This window comes from Tribolium castaneum, chromosome 7 (genome assembly GCF_031307605.1).
Source record: "Tribolium castaneum strain GA2 chromosome 7, icTriCast1.1, whole genome shotgun sequence".
Taxonomy (NCBI): domain Eukaryota; kingdom Metazoa; phylum Arthropoda; class Insecta; order Coleoptera; family Tenebrionidae; genus Tribolium; species Tribolium castaneum.
Genome location: NC_087400.1, coordinates 3508805 through 3532757, shown reverse-complemented (window position 1 = coordinate 3532757; position 23953 = coordinate 3508805). Strand labels below are relative to the sequence as shown.

The following is a 23953-nucleotide window of genomic DNA, read 5'->3' as shown; positions in this document are numbered from 1 at the left end:
GGCCGATGAAATAAAACACAGATCGAATTATGAGAATTTAATTAATTACAATAAAATCGTTCTATCACATGATTCAATTTTTACGAACACTTTGATTCAGTTAGCTTAATAATTTAAGAAGAGGGAAGGACTAAAACGTAAAACAATAATAACAAAAAAATAAGTAATAAATACCTTTGCCCCACAGACCTATGTATAAAAATGTACAAATAAAAATATGATACAATTGACCTATAGCTGGACTCGCCGCCTCCCTAGACTTAAAACAAAATTTGGCCTATTTTGTGTCATTAGCTGCTCATTTAGTTCAGCTAAATGTTACTTAAAATAGTATAAGTTACGGGGACTACTTAGTAGTCAAAGCGCTTCATTTAGCTAAAACTAAATCGATTTTTTGCGAGACAACGAATCCAGACGCGAATTTCAAAACTATGTACAATCATGTAGTTGATTAGTTACATCTCTCTCACACGCACTCACACAAACATGCCATTTTTTCTTCACATAAGTAACTAGATCGAGTCTATTCAGTCGTTAATTGTCTGTCTAGATTTTTTTATTTTGTTCACACTGATGCTTCACGGTAGAATGGATTCACACCCTTGATGGGCAATGGGTGACCTTCGGTGTTGAACACCCAATTGTCGAACGATAATAAGCTGTCGTCGGAGAATAACAGGTACAAATACTGGAAAAAATACAGGTCTATAAGTTGGCGATTTTTCAAAGCCGACGAGGGAAACAAATTTTTTATTGCAATTTTTTTTTCATCGCCGGTTGGGGAAACAAATTTATTGTCACTTTTTCTAATTTATTTCAATAAAAAACAGTAAATAAATGTTTGTATGTAATTTATGTTTTGACTTTTTTTGTAATCTCAGTTTGCCTTGAATTGCAATAAAACAGTTATTTTAGCGCCAAAAATTAATTTGCCATTTTCACATCCGACGAGGAAAACAAATTTTTAATTGCAATTTTTTTTCATAGCCGGTTGGGAAAACAAATTTATTGTCACTTTTTCGGCCTCCATTTTTATCCCCAGCTAATTTATTTCGATAAAAAACAGTAAATAGATCTTTGTATGTAATTTATGTTTTTACTTTTTTTTTGTAAATCTCAGTTGGCCTTGAATTGCAAAAAAACAGTTATTTTAGCGCCAAAAGTCAATTTGCGATTTTTCGGAGCCGACGAGGGAAACAAATTTTTTATTGCAATTTTTTTTCATCGCCCGTTGAGGAAACAAATTTATTGTCACTTTTTCGGCCTCCATTTTTATCCGCAGCCAATATATTTCAATAAAAAACAGTAAATAAATGTTTGTATGTAATTTATGTTTTGACTTTTTTTTTGTAAATCTCAGTTTGCCTTGAATTGCAATAAAACAGTTATTTTAGCACCAAAAATTAATTTGCGATTTTTCAGAACCGACGAGGAAAACAAATTTCTAATTGCAATTTTTTTTCATCGCCGGTTGGGTAAACAAATTTAATGTCACTTTTTCGGCCTCCATTTTTATCCCCAGCTAATTTATTTCAATAAAAAACAGTAAATAAATGTTTGTATGTAATTTATGTTTTGACTTTTTTTTGTAAATCTCACTTAGCCTTGAATCCAATAAAACAGTTATTTTAGCACCAAAAATTAATTTGCGATTTTTCACAGTCGACGAGAAAAACTAATTTTTAACTGCAATTTTTTTTCAAAGCCGGTTGGGGAAACAAATTTATTGTCACTTTTTCGGCCTCCATTTTTATCCCCAGCTAATTTATTTCGATAAAAAACAGTAAATAAATGTTTATACGTAATTTATATTTTGACTTTTTTTTTGTAAATCTCAGTTGGCCTTGAATTGCAAAAAAACAGTTATTTTAGCGCCAAAAGTCAATTTGCGATTTTTCGGAGCCGACGAGGGAAACAAATTTTTTATTGCAATTTTTTTTCATCGCCCGTTGAGGAAACAAATTTATTGTCACTTTTTCGGCCTCCATTTTTATCCGCAGCCAATATATTTCAATAAAAAACAGTAAATAAATGTTTGTATGTAATTTATGTTTTGACTTTTTTTTGTAAATCTCAGTTTGCCTTGAATTGCAATAAAACAGCTATTTTAGCACCAAAAATTAATTTGCGATTTTTCAGAGCCGACGAGAAAAATAAATTTTTAATTGCAATTTTTTTCAACGCCGGTTGGAGAAACAAAAAGTAGTAAATATAAAAACCTATTAACACAAAAACTAGGCAAAAGAAGTGAAGTCTTAACTGTCATAACTGTCAAGACTGTCGTAACTAATGTTTCATCAAACTGTCAAAAGTGTCAAACAGCCAATGGTATAAAGTTAGACACTGAAATTCTTTAAACTTCTTTAAATTTCTTTGAATGATGACTTAATTGACAATTTTTTCCATTACTGTCAATTGTCAACTGTCAATGTCAATGTATTTACCCAAATACCTAGACGAATTTAGTGAATGTCAAACTGCCAAACATCAAAATGTATTGGTTTGGACATTAAAATAGTTTTAACTTGTCTAAATTTTTTGACATTTTCGATGACTGTCAAGTGTCAAATGTCAGTTATAAGTTTCATGGTGTCAAAATTTGACTGTTTGATGTCAGAATCAACAGTCAAATGTCAAAACAATAGCTTGGTGATTTTCATGTCAATGTCAATAATGTCAAATGTCAATAATTACCTTAAGCGTTTCCGCCAAAAAGAAGCTCTGCTGAACGTCATCCTTTTGTGGATCATCCGAATAGACATTCTTCAAGCCTGTATATCCCCCAGGCACTCTACAATACTTCTCCAATGCTTGCACAGCCTCCCATCCCCAATCTCTATACTTCTGATCTTTCGTCAATCGCCACATATAGAAATAAGATTCTATAACTTCCGGCCGTAAAATATAATACTTTTCCGAATTTTTTAACGCTCTCGCTTCGGCACCTTCCGTAAAACGGAACGCTTCCGGCCCCAATTTTGTATTGGTGCGATCGTACGACTCATGACATGTATGCGTTATTTTTTTCGCTACCTCCATATATCGATTCGACATGTCGTTTTTGAGCGTTTTGGCACCGAGTGCTAACAGACCACCCGAAAAACAACCCAAATGGTCCATTTTGTGTTCGGGTCGATCGAATTTCAATTCGGCAAAGTAGGCGAGGCCAGAGGGCGAAGTAAAAAGCATATGTTGGAGGACAGCTTGCATTGCATCGTCAAACATTTGACGAGCTTCGTTGTCCTCTTTGTTGGATTGGAGCCAAGCTTTGAGGAGATATTCGAAAAAGCTATCCCCAAGGGCGCCCATTGACATATGATCTGTCAAAAAAATATATATAAAAAATTATACAACGTGTTTCGTCTAACTAAAACTTACGTTGGCCCCATTTACCCGTTTTCGGGTTGAGATAATTCGGATAGAGACCGTTTGGTTTCTCCAAACTTTGAAGGAACTGTCGAATATGATCGACTTTATTGCGATATATAGGTTGGCCGGTTATGTCGCTCAAATAAGCAAATTCCAAGTGGAGTGTACCAAACTCGGATAAAATACTAGAACCACCACTCGCCCAACCGAAATTTTTACTCGCCTGGAAAAATAGTTTCTTTATTTTTCATCGCCAATTGAGGAGACAAATTTTTTATTATTCATTGCCCATCAGGGAACCAAATTTTTTTCCAACTTCTTAACTTTATCGACTCAAGAAACATTTTTTATATACAGAGTTAGTCTGATAAAAAATTAAAATAGTAAAAAAATAGTTATTTATTCCTAATATGTATTTTTTCCTATGCAAGTGATTTTTTTTTTGAAATTTTTCTTCACAATTTAAAAATACGTAAAAAAATGTTAATCGAAATTTTATGATTTCTAGTGTGTCTGGCTTAATTTTGTGTAAGTTTTAATTTCAAAATATACAGGGTTAGTCTACTGAGAGTATATTTCTGTGCTAACAAAAATTTGTATAAGAATTTAAGAATTTTTTGCTCGAAAACATCACTGCCGTTTTAGAATAACACTAGAAATAATAAAATTTTATTTAGTTAATATTTTATTGTTATTATTTAAAATAAAAAAAAACGTGTCGTTTACCAAATTTTCGTTTTTCATTGCCTACCAAGGAACCAAATTTAAATTTTTCATCGCCAATTGAAAGTATAAACGCTCGTAAAAAAACATACTAACCCGCTTCACACGCACCCACAAATAACAATAAATTATGACATGAACTGTACCAAAGTTTTAATTAATTTTAATGAACGTCTATTAACCGTTTGTTATATTTTCCGGTTAATTTCCTTAACTGTATACAATTCTAATTCAAATGTCCTCGCACAAATTAATTAAAAGGGAATAATAAACCAAAATGCAAGTTTTTGTGTCACTTCATTAATGCCTCTCTAATTAGAAATTAATTGTACAGAATGCAATGCAAATTAAAGTGTTTGTTTTTGTTGGTTTTAGCGTTTTAACAATGAATTTCCGGCTATAATAACAGTAGTTATAACTGTTTTTCGGACGAAAATAGGTTGGTCAACGTGCACTACAGGACCGGATTAAAAACTTTTTCCAAAAAAAAATTTTTCACACAAAAATAGGTTCAAAAAAAATTTTTTTTAGCTTGACCGAATTTTCAAAATACTTACGCCTGTTTTTAAGTTGACCAAAGCATGTGGAATTCCAGTCTGTGTCTGAAACGCTGGTAATAATTTATCGGCGATTTGCTGCGCCTTGTCTCTAAACATCACATCGCCTGTGAGGGCGAAACATGTCAATAAACCACCAATAAACCGTATATTTGTCTCAAAAACCGACACATCAGCCGCCTAAAACCACCAAAAAATCAATTCTTCCTAAAAAACTTCGACAAAAAACCTACCATATTGTCCAAATTTAGTTCATTGGCGACCCAATCTCTCGCCTGTTTAAACTCATCTTTCATTCCCATTATATACAGAGTGTCCAAGCCGTCTAAAATCGTTGCAGCTAGCGGTAAAGTACCGAAAATGCTAGCACTATGTCCACGTTTGCTTATTGGTTTCAGTTCGTTCTTGCCCCAAGCGTAACGGACGTAATTATCCCACGCGTGTTTCATCATCTGCAAGAGAAATTACGATCAAATTTCATCAATATAACCACACAAACAATCGAGTAATCTAATACGACGCGAGTGGGAGGCGAAGAATCGATCGGAAAATTTAATTTGTGTGTTTTGTTTTTACTAAAAAAATTTACTTCTGCTCCACATGTCGTATTCCTGAGCGAATCTAGGCACCTCTGTGCACTAAAAAGCTCAACTTTGTCTTAAAACCGTCTGGAGACACTATTTTTTCTATAACGCCCAATATATCTTCTGTTTTTTAATTTAAAGAGTAGATGCTATAACAAGATTATTAGAAGAAATAGGTTCCATTTCACGATGTAAGAAAGACCTGAGCTTCGTTTCACTTAAAGTTGCCAAAGTCGGGCCAAAACATCGAATTTTGATCACGTGAGATATATATTTAATTTGAAAAGTAGACGCAATAACAAAATTCATAGAAAGAATATGTTCTATATCGTAGTGTAAGAAAAACCTGAGCTTCATTTCGCTTAAAATTGCCAAAGTCGGGCAAAAACATCGTTTTTTGATCTCATGAGAGATGTAGATGTAATGTGAAAAGTAGATGCAATAACACAGGTAATAGAAAAAATAGGTTCTGTCTCATGATGTAAGAAAGACCAGAGCTTCATTTCGCTTAAAGTTGCCAAAATCGCACAAAAACATCGATTTTTGATCACGTGAGAAATATATATTTAATTTGAAAAGTAGACGCAATAACAAGATTCATGGAAAGAATAGGCTCTATATCGTAGTGTAAGAAAAACCTGAACATCATTTCGCTTAAAATTGCCAAAGTCGGGCAAAAACATCGATTTTTGATCACATGAGAGATGTAGGTGTAATGTGAAAAGTAGATGCAATAACAAGAGTAATAGAAAAAATAGGTTATGTCTCATGATGTAAGAAAGACCAGAGCTTCATTTCGCTTAAAGTTGCCAAAATCGCACAAAAACATCGATTTTTGATCACGTGAAGAGATATATTTAATTTGAAAAGTAGACGCAATAACAAGATTCATAGAAAGAATAAGCTCTATATCATAGTGTAAGAAAAACCAGAGACTCGTTTCGCTTAAAGTTGCCAAAGTCGGGCAAAAACATCGATTTTTGATCACATGAGAGATGTAATGTGAAAAATAGATGCAATAACAAGTGTAATAGAAAAAATAGGTTCTGTCTCATGATGTAAGAAAGACCAGAGCTTCATTTCGCTTGAAGTTGTCAAGATCGTGTAAAAACATAAAAAAATCGTTTTTTTTTAATTAATTAATTAAATTTAATCAGAACTAGTCCAGTAAACAGGAAGCACTCTCAACTAGCAAAATCTTTGACTCTATTTATCAAAATAGAACTGAATCATCAAAACTTTGGACCCGATTAGCCTCAAAGATGATAAACTTATCAAAAAAAAAAAACAAATCACCTCTTTAATTTTTTCCCTCCTTAACCCATTATCACTCGTCAAACTCAAATTTTTCTCCAAAGTAAAAATCTCAACAACTGGCGATGCTTTACTTTCACTTAAAGTCACATTATTCACCCCTTGATTCGCATGATGTCTACTTAAATACACCCCCGTCCATGCCACCACCAAAATAGCTGAAGTAACACCAGCAGTAGCTGCTTTCGTTGGTACCACAACCATTTCGAAGCAAAAACTGAACTAAACTGACCTCTCAGTATGGTGTGATCATTTACTCGCTTACAAATAAATAAGAGTGATAAGAGTGTTATCAACTGTTGGAAAAGAACAAATAGAGAAAGGAAATAAGATCGCGTGGTTCCGTTGGAAACCAATCGTTTTGATTCGAATTACGAAATCAAAAATTTTTATTAATAAATTGGTGGCATACAACTCCTACGGATCAATTAAATGAAATAAAACACGAGGATAAGTGGGTCTGAGGTTAGGAGGTGGAAAAAGTGCGCAAAAACTACACTAGGATTTCAAATTTCAAAAAAGACAATTCTAGAAATGCGAAATTCAAAAATGTTAGCATTTTTTTAATCTTCCAAAATGTGTAAGCTCTCAATTCCAAGACCTTAACGTTGTGATATTTTTGAAATTTGTTTCACGATTTCTTAAATCGAAAATCTGGATTCTAGAATCCAAAATTTTGAAATTTTTTTAGACGATTTGTAAATTCAACTTTTGAATCTCAAAAAATGGAAACTCAATTAACACTTTTAATTTTAGACTTCAAAAATCATTCTAGAAAAACTAAAATTTTTAATTGCTAAAGGTTATAAAAATTTCAAAATCAAAATTCAAGTCAAAATCAACATTTCTAGATCTTCCAAATTAATATTTGACAGTTCTAAAATTATAATATATAATAATTCGATTAAGATTAAGATTAAGATTAAGATTCTAAACATCGTAAACGATTCTAAAAAAATTCTAAAAATAAAAAGTTAAAAAAACCAAAATTTGATTTTAAAATCAAATATTTTGAATTTACAAATTTCAGAATTTTGGACTTTCACTAACTTTTTTAGACAGCTTGCTTAATTCTAAAAAAATCGAAACAAAATTTCATTATAATACGTTTATTTTAGAAGTTAAAAATGATTCTAGAAATTCAAAAATCTGATTTTCAAAAATTTTTCAACAAAATTTCTGAGATAAAGTCTAGGCTTTCAAATTTAAAAAGTATCAAAATTCCGAAATAAAGACAATTCTAGAAATCGGAATTCAAAATTGCCTTGATCTCAGAAATTCTCAAAATTTCTAAAAATTGTCAGCAACGAAAATCATTATATAAATTCAAAACTATCCAATTTTTCTAAAATTTGAGACCATTGGCTCTTCGACAATTCACAAAATATATCACAAAAACTAATAAACGCACTGGATTCAACGTACGCTATTAAATACTTTTATATTTTTTATATAATTTTCCTCCAGTTGCTTATAATTAAAATTAATGAATGAATTAATTAATTAGCTACTACTAACTAACTGCAAAAATATTTATTAAAGTGTCATATGAGAACAAGCCGAGCTTAAACATTGTTTTGTGATAAAAATCCGTAAAAAATGTCTCTAGCTCCAAAAAATAATTAAGAAAAATAAAAATATAATTTTGGTGCTAGCAAAATTTTTTATAAATTTTTTAATAAAAAACACTAGAAATCATAAAAATTCAATTAATTATAATTAATTATAAATTTTAATTATAAAGAAGAGTAGAAAAATTCTGAAAAACTAGTATTTAAGATATAGTAGTGAAATATAGTACTTTTAGTAGACTAACCCTGTATATTTCTATAATTAGAAAAAACTCTTCAAACCTACAAGATTTCATAATCTGGTGCCTTTCTGGCTAAATTTCAATATCAAGCTAATCCCTCCGTACAATTTCGTCTACAGATTAAAACACCCTTGTTTCCCTTCAACCCTCAGCAAACATTCCATTATGATAATCCACTTTCTCGGAAAAATACGTCGCGATGCCGTAAAGTAAATAGGTAAATAAATTCGCCGCTTTTAAGAAAACGCTTCGCCTGAGGCAAGAAAGAGGAAAACGCGTCGTTCGCTAATGAACGTTATTTGTAAAAAAAAAAAATTCATCTTCGGATAGTATCGAGTTGAGGTCGAGCGTTTATGAAATTTTCAACGAGATTGGAGAGATGATTAATTTTCCTGTTTCCTGTAGCAGGGAGAAATGATGCATTTTAAAACAGGACTGTGATTTGAGAGAAAGCTCCAAAAGCATGAATTTTTCAATGTGCTAGAATTGAATTTTGTTCAACGCTGTTAAAATGATAGCATGGATCATTAACTCGGTAAACTATTTGCCAACAAACGAGGTCTTGTTTATTGCACTTTGGAGTGGAATCTCCGAACGAATTCGATTTTTCTTCTTTTCTAAATCAAACTGGAATTTTTAACGAGATTGTGTTTGCTTATAGTCGTACTACAACGAACGTGTAAAAAGGGCGACTTCAAATTGCTCTCTCTCGCTTCAAAGATGGAGGGATGAAATTGCTTTTATCGTCACACTTTGACGCTAAAGCTGCGTGTTGTATTTCCCTTTTATTACATGGAATGATTCGATTTGGTTCAGAGTTGCCAACAGCGGAAATATGCGACTTTTTATACACGGACGACGTGATTTGATTAGACCAAAGTGCGAAATGTGTTTTTTTTGTCTTAATTTGAATATTAAAACATCGCTAAAACCATTCAAACGAAAAAAATATTTCTTGTATTTGACAAGTTTAGTTGTTTTTGACAATATTTCCACATTTCCTCAACAAATAATAAAGTTTATCTGACATAAAACTGCCATATTAACCGATTCTAAAGTTTAAATCTCGAGGCCTTCCTTTTTGTTTTTGACTATAAATAGTTTTTGACTACAAATAGTTTTTGACAATATTTCCACATTTCCTCAACAAATAATAAAGATTATCTGACATAAAACTGCCATATTAACCAATTCTAAAGTTTAAATTTTGAGGTCTTCCTTTTTGTTTTTGACTACAACTAGTTTTTGACACGAAACATGCCCAAAACTTTTTCTGATTTAAGACATACTCACTATTCTTCCTCGTATTTGATAACAAGAAGAAACTGGCATAGTGTTTTTGACAACGTAATTTTAGTATTTTACAAATTCAGTGGTTTTTACCGAAATAATGCTTGTGTTTGATTTAATGATACATTTTCCTGTCGTGACTGTTTTTGAATTTGACAACTGTTTTTGACAACAACCACTAGTGATTTAAAAAAATTTGTTTCTGATCTAAGAATAACTCCTTAATAGTCTTGATATTTGACAAGACGAAAAATTGCTTTCGTGTTTTTAACAAAAAGATTTCTGTATTTGACATTTTGTTGGTTTCGAGAATATTTCTACATTTCTTCAATAAATAAGAAGAGTTATCTGAAATAAAATTGGCATTTGACAATTTCTAAGCCCAAATTCTGAAGTGTTCCTTTTTGTTTTTGACAACAAATAGTGCTGTTTTTGACAAGAAACATCCAAATTTACAATCTCCCATTTGTTTCAATTATGACATTTTAAATTTAAAGTGTTCTAATATTTGACAAAACGAAAAAATTGCTTTAGTGTGTTTGACAAAATAATTTCTGTATTTGACACTTAGTCGTTTTTGAGAATATTTCTACATTTCCTCAATAAATAATAAGAGTTATCTGACATAAAATTGACATTTAACAATTTATAAGCCCAAATTCTGAAGTGTTCCTTTTCGTTTTTGACAACAAATAGTGTTGTTTTCGACAGGAAACATCCAAATTTACAATCTCCCATCTGTTTGAATTTTAAATGTGTTCTAATATTTGACAAAACGAAAAAATTGCTTTAGTGTGTTTGACAAAATAATTTCTGTATTTGACACTTAGTCGTCTTTGCGAATATTTCTATATTTCTTCAACAAATACTATAGTTTATCTGACGTAAAACTAAAATTTAACAATTTCAACGTCCAAATTCTGATGCGTTCCTTTTTGTTTTTGACAACAAATCGTGTTGTTTTTGACAAGAAACATCCAAATTTACAATCTCCCATCTGTTTGAATTTTAAATGTGTTCTAATATTTGACAAAACGAAAAAATTGCTTTAGTGTGTTTGACAAAATAATTTCTGTATTTGACACTTAGTCGTCTTTGAAAATATTTCTATATTTCTTCAACAAATACTATAGTTTATCTGACGTAAAACTAGAATTTAACAAATTCAACGTTCAAATTCTGATGCGTTCCTTTTTGTTTCTGACAACAAATAGTGTTGTTTTTGACAAGAAACATCCAAATTTACAATCTCCCATCTGTTTCAATTTTAAATGTGTTCAAATATTTGACAAAACGAAAAAATTGCTTTAGTGCGTTTGACAAAATAATTTCTGTATTTGACACTTAGTCGTCTTTGAGAATATTTCTATATTTCTTCAACAAATACTATAGTTTATCTGACGTAAAACTAGAATTTAACAAATTCAACGTTCAAATTCTGATGCGTTTCTTTTTGTTTCTGACAACAATTAGTGTTGTTTTTGACAAGAAACATCCAAATTTACAATCTCCCATCTGTTTCAATTTTAAATGTGTTCTAATATTTGACAAAACGAAAAAATTGCTTTTGTGTGTTTGACAAAATATTTTCTGTATTTGACACTTAGTTGTCTTTGAGAATATTTCTACATTTCCTCAATAAATAATAAGAGTTATCTGACATAAAATTGACATTTAACAATTTCTAAGCCTAAATTCTGAAGTGTTCCTTTTCGTTTTTGACAACAAATAGTGTTGTTTTTTGACAAGAAACATCCAAATTTACAATCTCCCATCTGTTTAAATTTTAAATGTGTTCTAATATTTGACAAAACGAAAAAATTGCTTTTGTGTGTTTGACAAAATAATTTCTGTATTTGACACTTAGTCGTCTTTGAGAATATTTCTATATTTCTTCAACAAATACTATAGTTTATCTGACGTAAAACTAAAATTTAACAATTTCAACGTCCAAATTCTGATGCGTTCCTTTTTGTTTCTGACAACAAATAGTGTTGTTTTTGACAAGAAACATCCAAATTTACAATCTCCCATCTGTTTAAATTTTAAATGTGTTCTAATATTTGACAAAACGAAAAAATTGCTTTTGTGTGTTTGACAAAATAATTTCTGTATTTGACACTTAGTCGTCTTTGAGAATATTTCTATATTTCTTCAACAAATACTATAGTTTAGCTGAAGTAAAACTAGAATTTAACAATTTCAACGTCCAAATTCTGATGCGTTCCTTTTTGTTTCTGACAACAAATTGTGCTGTTTTTTACAAGAAACATCCAAATTTACAATCTCCCATCTGTTTTAATTATGACAGTGTTTTTGATTTGATGTATTTCGTTCTAATAGTTCTAATATTAAAAAAAAACGAAAAAATTGCTTAAGTGTGTTTGACAAAACAATTTCTGTATTTGACACTTAGTGGCCTTTGAGAATATTTCTACATTTCCTCAACAAATACTATAGCTTATATGACTTAAAACTGGCATTTAACAATTTAACAGTTAACAAGTCCAGATTCCTTGCTGTTTTTGACACGAACCATGTCCAAAACTTTCTTTGATTTCTTGACATGACTATTTATGAATTTCCTTCTGTTTTTGACACCACTAATAAAAAGATGACTTCGTGTTTTTGACAACTAATTTTTGTATTTGACACATTTGGTTGTTTTTAACACAATTTCCACATTTTCTCAAGAAATTTGATGATTTTAATGGTCAAAAATTCCATGATTACACTAGTTTACATTAATTGAGCGGGAATTCCGTTTGTCGTCCGTTTGAAAAACCGGACATAATAACAAACAAAAACGTGATAATTTATTTATATTGTGAGAAAATCCTCTTTGCTACAAATTGATAAAAATCGTTTTTTTTTTCCTCCTCGTTGGAATGTGTGTTGAATAATTAATTCGATCGAATCAAAGGAGATGCATCATCCATTCCCTGTCGTATTACACTCCAACTTCGACATAATTCAGTTATAAGTCGTGGAATGATTTGAATATTGATCGAGTGGTGGTGACACATCGCACGACACGAATTGTTTGCAAAACTCTCTATTTATTTTTAATTGATTCGTGTAACGATCCCAATTTTAATAATAGCTTCGTAAATTGATTGCGAGATAGGCGAAGAATGGAGATAATTACAGGTCTTGAGAGAGGCATTTTTTATTCTGTTTTCGAGTGGGATAATCACAAGCAAAGGTTATCTCTCAGTTTACATGTTCATCAATCATTGATAAAACGCCAAAAAATTATCCCAGATATTATTTCTAATTATGTAAATAAAGCACGCGACCGTTTTCTTATACACGACTCAAACATTCGAATCTCTCGTGACGAACGTCAAATATCTACCCGAAAAACAACAATAAAAGATGATGACTTTCCAGAGATCTATTTATAATTTTAGGTCAAACAAATATGTAACGTTTACAGAAATTAATTAGCGTTTCATTCTCAGGCAAAACGAGTTGAAATATGTGGACATTTATTGTTCGTGTGTTTCAAAAAAAAGCTTCTAACAAGCTAACAATGCGAACAATAAACTCGAAACGTACAAACGCACAAAAGGAGATAATAATAATTGTGACACTAGGACTTCCATCCTTTTTGGCGGTGCCATCTCGTGAATAAATCAAACTATACAAGGAGCGATTTTTTGGCTCATCTTCCATAATCGGTAAAATTGGCGCAAGGTCACACTAATTATTTTAAAAGATACCCTAGAAAATCCGACCTCGACATTTAAATTTAGACGAAAGCTTTCGCTCTCACATTGATGAAAAAAAAACGTTTCCTTTTTCCTTTCAACGACAGGAAAAACAAGATCGGAATGTGATTAATAATGGATAAAGTTCTTTGATCTGTTGATGGGAAAAAGAAGGTAACGGATGGCGTGTCTTGTCAACGCTGCTGACAATATATAAAAGAGTTTAAAGCGACTTTCTATATCATAATTTTATCATATTTTTTTTGTAACCACCAGGTGTATAAAGACATCGAAAGCGAATTTATTTATTCTCTTAGTTCGATACCCAAAACTAAAACAATACACCAGTTCGATAAGATCGCATTTTCGGCCTCGGTCGGAATAATTTACAGTTTTCGGACCGACTGTTATCGATCTCCAATCTCGGCTTTTGCGGTTTTTCAACCGTCAATTACTTGGTCTCGACGAGCTTTTTTAACTGATAACTTACTCGAGTGATGCAAATGAGAATATAATGACGAAAAATCAAATTATACAACCAAAAAACATACAAAAATATTGCTATCAAATACAGAAACTGAGCAAAAAAGGCAGAATTCATCATTGTGTAGCCAAAAATGTTAACTTGTTGTAATGTTATCAAAAAACAGCTTAAAAATACACTGTCAAATACAGAAGCTGGAGAAATTCCAAATTTTCGCTGTAAAAATGTCAAAAACAACAATATTCCTTATCAAAAACAACAAGAAATAAGCTTTTTATACGATTTTATGGACAAACTATTGTCAAGTATTGTCAAAAACAGCTAAAAATATTACTGAAAATAGATTGTCAAAAATAAAAGAAACATTTTAAGCTTTGACTTGCGTTTACAACAAAGTATTCCATTTGTCAAAAGCAAATATTGTTGTCAAAAACAGCAATGTTTCTCAAAAACAACAAAAATTAGTGCAAAAACTCTTTATATACAGTATTACACACAAACTTTTGTCAAAAACATAATGAAATAAAAGTACGGTGTTAAACACAGAAGCTACATTGTCAAAAACGTGTATAACACAAATAAAATTGAATATTATGATGACCAAGCGGCCATTTATTATAGTGTTTGTCAAAACCAAATGGTATTCTCACATTATCTCTGCCGAAATGTCAAAAACAGCAATACAGTATTGTCAAAAACAGCTAAAATATTGATTATTAAAAATACCTTGTCAAAAACAGAAACTGCGCTACAATAAACGCTAAAGAAAAAGAAACAAATTGTCCATTTTGAAATCAAAAATGTTGATTTGATATTCTATTTGTCAAAAACAAAAAGTGTTGTCAAAAACAGCAATGTTTCTCAAAAACAACAAAAATTAGTGCAAAAACTCCTTTATATATAGTATTACAGACAAACATAATTAGATAAAAATGCGTTGTCAAACACAGAAACCACATTGTCAAAAACGTAAATCACACAAATGAAATTGAATATTATGATGACTTAACGGCCATATAGTATTTGTCAAAAGCAAATGGTTTTATAAAATATTCTTTGCAGAAATGTCGAAAACATCAACAATGTATTGTCAAAAACAGCAAAAAGATTGATTATTAATAATACCTTGTCAAAAACAAGAAGCAGTGTTACAACAAACTGTAAGAAAAAATTAAACATTGTGAAGCCAAAGAGTTCACAACAAAATACTATATTTGTCCAAGTCGTCCAAATCGAATAGTATTGTCAAAAACAGCAATGTTTCTCAAAAACTGCTTTGATATTCACAGTATTACGCTCACTTTTGTCAATTAAACAAAATTAGCTAGATAAAAATATTGTTAAAAATATGTTGTCAAAGACAGCTGCATTGTCAAAAAAGTTTATAAAACAAGTAAAATTTAATACTATGAAGACAAAACGGCCATTTGTCAAAAGCAAATGAAGTTGTCAAAAACAGTAATACTGTTTAGCAGAATCAGGAATAAATAAAAAAATGTTTTACACAGTAGGATTGTCAAAAGACACAAGAATATTGTCAAAAATACGTTCCAAAATACAAAAGCAAAGAAAAATTGTTACTTCAAAGCAAAAAATGTTGATTTTAGATGAAAAGAAAGCAAGCATTGTCAATTGTTCTTTACAAGAAATGTCCAAACCTGCAATTGCTATAAAAAATACCCACGTTTACAAAGTTAAAAGGTCAAAAACAGAACAAAAAATGACGAGCTTGCAGAAAGTAAAAAAAAACTCTTGGCAAAAACAATTCGAGAATTAATCATCAATACTAGTTTAAAAAAAAACACAAGTTTGTTTCATGTCAAAAACGGAAAAAATGTAATAAATAACGTCGTGTTTATACCATTACAATTATTTTTTAATGGCGCATGTAAACGTCTCAACCGGTGTGGTATAAATCACCACGAGTCGGACGGACCCATGGGTCGAGTGTTTTTTTGCAATTTCATTGTGTACCATCGCCACACACTCACACAATATGCTCGTGCGAATCAAAGTAAAAGAGAGAGAGAGAGATGGAAATTTCAAGTCTAGTGAAAAAAATCCAAAAATAATAGAAAAAAAAATCGGTTCTTTGTTCTTGATCGTTGTGGCGCCAAGCAATTGTCGATGTCTCGCACCGACAGTGAAATTATCAACGATTCGTGTGATGATTTCGTGTCATTATCGTTCGGTGGACCGGAAAGTGACTTCTTTTCCGGTCGTCGGAAGGTCGCTCGGTCTCTACTTGGGTGGGAAACCGACAATTTGATTGATGGTGAAACGAGATGACAGGGAGGAAAGTATAACAATGGACCAGGTGTGCAACGAGCTCCGGGATAATTAAAATCGGAAATTTACGAAAAAAACTAATACATATTATTATTCAACTCTCCTTACTGTTTTTGACAATTGATATAGGTCCAGTTAACATACACAACAAAAGACCGCAGGATAATTAAGCTGTTTTAGTTACCTGTAAATACTCAAACTTGAATTTTTATTCATATGAGCTCGTATTTTTTTGTATTTGACTCAACAACTTCTGATTTGACAATTTTTCGTCAAAATTTAATTCAAAAGCCAAAAAAAAAACGTGCAATAATTAAGTCAATACTCCTGCCTCTAGCAGTTAAAAGTGTTAATTAAAATTGGAAATTTTCAAACCAGAAATAAAAAACTAATTTTCAACTCTCCTTTCTGTTTTTGACAATTAATATAGATCTAGTTAACATACACATCAAAAGATTAGAAAATAATAAGATTACCTCAAAATAGTCAAACTTTTATTTTCTCTTAGTTTGTGTATGTATTTTTGTGTTTGGCAACAACTTCTGTTTTGACAATTTTTCGTCAAAATTTAATTCAAAACTCAAAAAAAAAGTGCAATAATTAAGTCAATACTCTTGCCTGTTAATTAATTAAAATTGGAAATTTTCAAAAGAGAAATAAAAAAACTAATTTTCAACTCTCCTTTCTGTTTTTGACAATTAATATAGATCTAGTTAATATACACATCAAAAGACTTTAAAATAATAAGGTTACCTCGAAATAGTCAAACTTTTATTTGCTCTTAGTTTCAGTATGTATTTTTGTGTTTGACAACAATTTCTGTTTTTGACAATTTTTCGAAAGTTTTACTTTAAATCTAAAAAAGTCAATACTCGTGATTTTAAGCAATTAAATGTGAGCTGTTTTTGACAACTAATTTATTAGTCTAGCCTTGTATCTTTCTGTTTTTGGCAACAATTTCTGTTTTTGACAATTTTTCGAAAGTTGGCGATTAATTTGTATTTAATGCAATTTAGCTTTACTTCAAGTCTAAAAAAGTCAATACTCCTGATTTTAAGCAATTAAATGTGAGCTGTTTTTGACAAGAAATTTATTGTATTTTTCTGTTTTTGACAACAATTGCTGCTTGTTTTTTGTGTTTTTGACAAAAATTATTCAAAAATAAATTTTGCATCTTCCTGAATGAGCGAAAAAGCAGTAACAAAAACTGTTATCATCACACGAAACCTAATTAAAGACACGCAATCCGATGCTCGAAACCTTGACAACTTCCGCATACGACCCAGATATCTTATCCCTGTTATTTGTTGGCGAATAATTTTTTGATTCATGATTCCCGTTATTTATTAAAACTCGGCCAATTCTCTCCGAGTGAAAGTGAAATTGGAAAGTTGAGTGTAGTATTTTTTTGTTTTCTCAACGACGATTCATTTGCAAACAATTTATTGTCAGCAAATTCCTGTTTTATTCTTGCATGTTTCGATGAACTGAGAATGCTGTACCACTAACAACAGCGGCATTCCAAGAAGGACGTCACGGTCTGTTACAAACGTCCCAGCATCGGAATTTTATCGGCAGCTGATGGTCTCCGACTCTTTTCCGATTTTTTCCACCGTCATTGTCACCCCCCAAAAACATGAATTATTCATACACCATTGTTCCAAATTATTTTTCACAACTTTTTTTTTGCCTCCGTTCTTAGAACAATTAAACTGAAATTAGGTGTCCACAAAATCGTGACCGAGCGCTACTTTCTAATAATCATAATAATGCCAAGTTAACGGTCCCAAAAAATGTAAAAGCCGGATTATATTTTAATTGAAAAATCTGCAAACCTGAAATCGTAAATACGCGAATTAAATAAGCTTGAGACCGTGAATATGCGACAAACGGCTCATAAATTTTACTTAATGACACGTTATAATGTGGATTAACATTTCATATAATTACAAAACAAAAAAAGCAATCTGGCCTCCACTGCACAAAATAATAATATTTTTATAGTCAAAAACAGAAAAGATACTTAAAAAATATGCAAAAAAGCAAAACCCATAAAAAAATGATAAAATCTACAATAGTAAAAATCAAACTTTTACCATTTTTTTTCTTGACCCGAAAAATAAATATGTTGTCAAAAACAGCAATCATATTTCCCGAAAAGAACCGAAAACAGAGAACAAATTGTTATTTACACAGTTTTAGAGACAAAATATTGTTTTCAAAGCGCCACATAAACATTACGTTGTCAAATACAGAAACTGTGTTGTCAAAAACAAATGTTATAGTCATAGACAAATTATTATCACGTATTTTTAAACACATGTCAAAATACAGAAGCGGTTTTGTCGTAAAAAAAGAAGAAAAAAGTTAAAACAATATTTTCAAAAACGAGTAGTAGTATCACATTTTTTTCAAAAAAAAATCAAAAACAGAAAAGATACTTAACAAATATACAAAAAAGAACAAAAATAGTAAAAAAGACAAAATCTACAATAATAAAAACCAAACTTTTTCCATTTTTTTCTTGACCCGAAAAATATACTTTGTCAAATAAATATGTTGTCAAAAACAGCAATCATATTTCTCGAAAAGCACCGGAAAATAGAGAACAAATTGTTAGTTACACAGTTTTAGAGACAAAATATTGTTTTCAAAGCGGCACATAACATTACGTTGTCAAATACAGAAACTGTTGTCAAAAACAAATGTTATAGTCATAGACAAATTATTATCACGTATTTTTAAAACACATGTCAAAACGTAGCCAAATTCAGAAGCTGTTTGTCGTAAAAAAAGAAGAAAAAAGTTAAAATTACAACATAAAACATAATATTTTCAAAAACGAGTAGTAGTATCACATTTTTTCTGAAAAAAGTCAAAAACAGCAATAAATTTCTACACCAGTATTATAGACAAATTATTGACATGTATTTACAATCACCTAAAAATGTTGTTCAAAACGCGGCACATTGTCAAATACAAAGCAAAACCGACACAAAAAATTAGTGTCAAATGGTGGCACACTTGTTAAAAACAGCAGAAACTCTTCGTTGTCAAATACAGAAGCCGAGTAATCAAATGTCTGATTTTATAATAAACTACGATTCAATGTTGAAAAAACTGTGTAGCTTGCAAATTTCATTCATTTTCTCGGTTGAAATCCACTCACCTACATCCATATTTTATAGCGGTTTTAATGTACCATTTCAGAGATCTGCATCTCCGATAATAAAGTCGCTTACTTCTCCACATATAAAACCTCTCACACACAGACTTACGACCGCAATTAAAATTCGCATAATTTGTTTGAGAAGCCATCACAAAAAACCAAAAAAAAAAAACAAAATTTATTCCCTCATTTTTTCACACTTTGAATTTCGAGAACATCATTTGCATAAAATTACTAAATGAGCCAAGTCAATAAAATAATGAACGTTATTTATTATTTTAATGAGGGAGGAGGGCAAGAGCATACCGCAGGGAACCACTTGTGGTCCGATCCTTTTTCGACGACATTGATTTTTATCGAAACAATCGTTTGCACGAAAATAACGGTTGGTGTGTTGCGATTGTTGACCTCACTCAGGTCATGACAGTTTATTATCGCAAATTTTACAATTTTTACGCTTTTTTTAAATGTAATGTGTGAAAGAGGATTTGATTCACATAACAACACCGCGACAGGAAATTGCATCCGTTGAACCGGAAAATTCAACAAACTCGAATAGGGAAAGTAAAGTCGGTTTAGACAATTCCCATAATCGAGTTTATGGGAAATGCTCGCTCATGCGGTGAATGTATGACATGTAGGTATGGGAACTGTTCAGGAAATTTGGACATCCCTGATATATGATTTTTTCATTGCCAATGAATGAAACAAACCTCCAACATCCGACTTTTGATAATTTCTATCTTTCCACAATAAAATAAAAAGGTAAAGGCGTAAAGGATACGCGGTCTGTTAACTGATAAGCAACGAACGTCAAATTTCATATCTTACAACAATTGAAATTTGGTGACCTTGAAGGTAGAATATATGATAAGGGTTGTTATCGTAGTTAAAAAAAACACTGCAGTTTGAGAAAACTCTACTGTACAACATATTTTTTTTCAACAATTGTGATAACAAAAATGACAAATTTTATACTTGATAATAACAACCTTGAAATCGTGTGATAAGAAGAAATTAACAATCTTTACGATATTTTTATTATTAAAACTAAAAACCAACATAAAATGGTAGAACACTGTAGTTGTAGTTTGGACAGCCCTAAATAATTTTTTTCACGACCAACGAAGAAAACAAATCTTTCATGATGACGAATTTAAATAAAATTAAAAAAAAACAGTACGTATGTAGTACGATAACTGATAAGTAATAACCACACAAACACCACACGAAATCTTATCAAAGCTTACTAGATTTATTAGGTCGCTTATTACAAATTATGTATTTTTATTTATATCAAAATTGATAACTCTCCAAAATTCTCCTGTTATCTTGATATTTTGTGAAAGCAAGGCAATTTTTTTTCAAGATTTTTTCCATTGCCTTTCTAAGAATTTACATCATTTTAGAATTACATATTTATGTCGAAATTTCAACTTTTTTCAGTGTTTTTTAAAATAACATGAAACAAACAATAAAAAATATTACTATAAGAACAAAAAATTATACAATAAATTTTTTTACACGATTTAGTTTTTTGTTTTCAGGATTCTTTTATGTATCTCATTCGTCTCAACATGAGTTAAAAAGCCAAATATTATCATTTTTTTTGTCAAAATCTAACCATTTCAAATTCATTTCCAGATTTTTTTAATTTTTGTTTTTGTTGATATTGTGAAAAATTGTCACTTCAACATTTTAGTAAGAAAATCATTTTTTTTTTCAAATATTTTAAATTCTTATGAGACAAAAAAATAAGCAAAATTTATTAAAAAAAAAAACAATTCAACGCACCTTTACAAATAAAAATGAAACAAAATCAAAAATTACGATTTAGTTTGACAAATGTTTTCTTTTCAATCACTTTATTTTTATATTTTCATCATTTTTTCCATTGCCATTCTAAGAATTTATATCAAAATCTTTTTTTTATAACATTTATGTTAGGATTACATATTTATGTCAAAATTTCAACTTTTTTCAGTGTTTTTTAAAATAACATGAAACAAACAATAAACAAAATTATTATAAGAACAAAAAATTATACAACAAAATTTTTTACACGATTCAATTTAACTTTGTTTTCAGGATTTTTTTATGTATGTCATTTGTCTCAACATGAGTTAAAAAACCAAAAATTTTCATATTTTTTTTGTCAAAATCTAACCATTTCAAATTCATTTCCAAAATTTTCTGATTTTTGTTTTTATTGATATTGTGAAAAAATTGTTACTTCAACATTTTAGTAAGAAGATCATTTTTTTCTAAAATATTTTAAATTCTTATGAGACAAAAAAAAATAAGCAAAATTTATTTAAAAAAAAAAAAACAATTCAACGCACCTTTACTTCTTCTAAGATGAAAATCAAAATCTTATTTTGAATTTCCTTCAAGTTATCGATGTTTTCAAATTTTTTGGGAATGCGTTTAGGACATTAAATGTATTAAAAAAATTAGCTTTTTCATTTTTTAAGTAAAATAAAAATTTTTTCTTTACGCAATCACTGTTTTGAGATTTTTCATTTTTTTTTCGAAATTTCCTTCTAGTAAGTCATTTTTTTTTTTGATTAAAGTCATTATTAGACCCGAAATTTAACCAAAAATTATTAGGTTATCATTCTTTAAGAAAGCAATTCGTCGAATTATTTATCAATTACTCTCGTGATTCCCACATGACGTCATAATCATCACCATCATTTGTTTATTCAATTACGAACCAAAAAAACTCTTTCCCACCAAATATTTTTAGCAAATGAGTCAAGGGGTATACAAATAATCATTTAACGAGCCCTTGACCAAACAAAAACCAAAATAATGTATTCCATTATTTCTTAAAATCAGCGAATTAAAAAATAATTATGATTGTAGTGATTCATCCTTTGTTTGTTTAATGACCAACTTAACAAAAAAAAAACTAGAATTTTTGCATTAAACCTTGAAAAAAATCGAAAATAAATGAAAAAAATCCTCACCTCCTTCACTTTCTTCCTCCTCTCCCTCGCTTCTTCATCCCTATCCTCCCCATTGCTAACCACCGGATACCAATCACTCATCGCCGGCGGCACCGTCACCACGGCCGCCTCCTGGGGCACGTCCCCCACGTCCTCCTTCGCCTCGGGCCTCGCCGCCGTGGAGGAGCTCCTCAGCCCCGGCCTCTCCAGCACCTTCAGCTCCCTGTCCTCGTCCACCTTGGCCCGCAACTTCTCCCTGTCCCCGATGACGTGCGGGTCCACCCGGACGTCGTCCTCGTGGCGCAGCAGCCTGGGGGCCTCCTCGTCGAGGTGCGGCGGCGGCGGGATGAGCAGCTCGGGCCCGGCCCGCTTGATCTGGTCGTACATCTTGTACACGGAGTCGGAGGAGTTGCTCCGGAACTCCGGCAGGAAGAAGAAGGTGCCGAAACAGACCAGCCCGAAGGTGGCGAACACTGTGAAGATGACGTACTTTTCGCGGGCGCGGAACGACCGACGCGAGAACGGCACCGGGACGCCGTTGATGAAGCGCTGGTACGTGGGGAGGATGCCCGTCGATGTCATCGTCGACGAGGTGCACGCTTTCACTGTGAAGTGCTGCGATTACACGCCATTAATGAACAACACTGACAGATCTTGGAATAAGAGAGCTGGAGAGTGGAAGGTGGCTGTTTTAACGGCAGGTTTAGCACGGATCTGAACCTTTTTTTGCCGCTTACGGTTACATAATGTTGAGCAGGCAACCAGTTATACAAGTGTTATCTAACAAGCTTGTTTTTTTCAGCGAAACTAATGATTCAAACGATAAAAACGCAAGATTATATCATTATGTAACTTTACTGAATATAATATAGTATATTTCTTGTTTAGTTTAATTTTAGTTACACGCCAACTTTTTTTTCAAATAAACCAACAATTATTTTAAAATTTTGGAAGAGCTATGGATTTTTGAATTAAAACATACTATTTTATAAGTTTTCAAAAACTCCCAAACACTAATTTGTAGGTACAGTCTAACAAAATGAAAATGATGCGTCCATAAGCGAACGTCTATATAGCACGCTAGATGTAGCTAATTCCAATAGATACAAGTGTCCGTTTTTTTGAGCACTGCTGCAATAAATAATTTTAAAATGGTACTATGAAGAACTTTTTGTTTTAGCAAAATTCTTTTAGTTTTTTTTAAGTTAAAGAGCTTTATCTTTAGTATTAGGTGTCTTATAACAGTTTTAAAAATACTTGATAATATACTTACGTAAAACTTAATCACTTTTATTGTTTTATTTTATTTATTATAATCTTACAAATACTAATAAGTAGAAGATATAGTTTTATACATTTAACAAACATACTTGCATTTACTATGCATTTTTTAAATATTAAAGAAATGGTGATAATTTTAAATTTTTTTACCTTTATTAGCTGTAAAAGTTAATACTGTCATTCAAAAAACTGACTAGAATAAATTTAAAAAAATATTTACGCGGATTTTTTTGTTTAGAAAAAAATATAGTTTTTACAAATGTGTATAATTCCGGCCGTTAATATTTAACAAAATTTTTAATAAATGTTGCAAATAAGCCAGAAAGGACGATTGTCGGTTATTTTTTAAATCTTTTCAATCTTTTTTCCGTATTAAGCCAAAAATACTATTATTTCGAAAGATTTCGTTAAAAAAA

The 23953-nt window shown here is 31.0% G+C and overlaps 1 protein-coding gene across 2 annotated transcripts; it reads right to left on the bottom strand.

The window, feature by feature from the left end:
* Positions 1 to 24: 24 nt before the first annotated feature.
* Positions 25 to 22965, bottom strand: LOC658773 (mannosyl-oligosaccharide alpha-1,2-mannosidase IA). 2 transcript variants are annotated; one of them, XM_965133.4, is made up of 6 exons: positions 22278 to 22965; positions 4883 to 5101; positions 4650 to 4829; positions 3379 to 3592; positions 2695 to 3320; positions 25 to 688 (listed from the first exon to the last, which is right to left on the bottom strand). In XM_965133.4, exons 1-6 carry the CDS (start codon positions 22836 to 22838, stop codon positions 566 to 568), a joined length of 1923 nt encoding a protein of 640 aa, XP_970226.1. In that variant the 5' UTR covers positions 22839 to 22965; the 3' UTR covers positions 25 to 565. The 2 variants fall into 2 exon arrangements, with proteins under 2 accessions (XP_970226.1, XP_008198773.1); XM_008200551.3 differs by lacking the exon at positions 22278 to 22965 and adding an exon at positions 6530 to 6793.
* Positions 22966 to 23953: the final 988 nt, after the last annotated feature.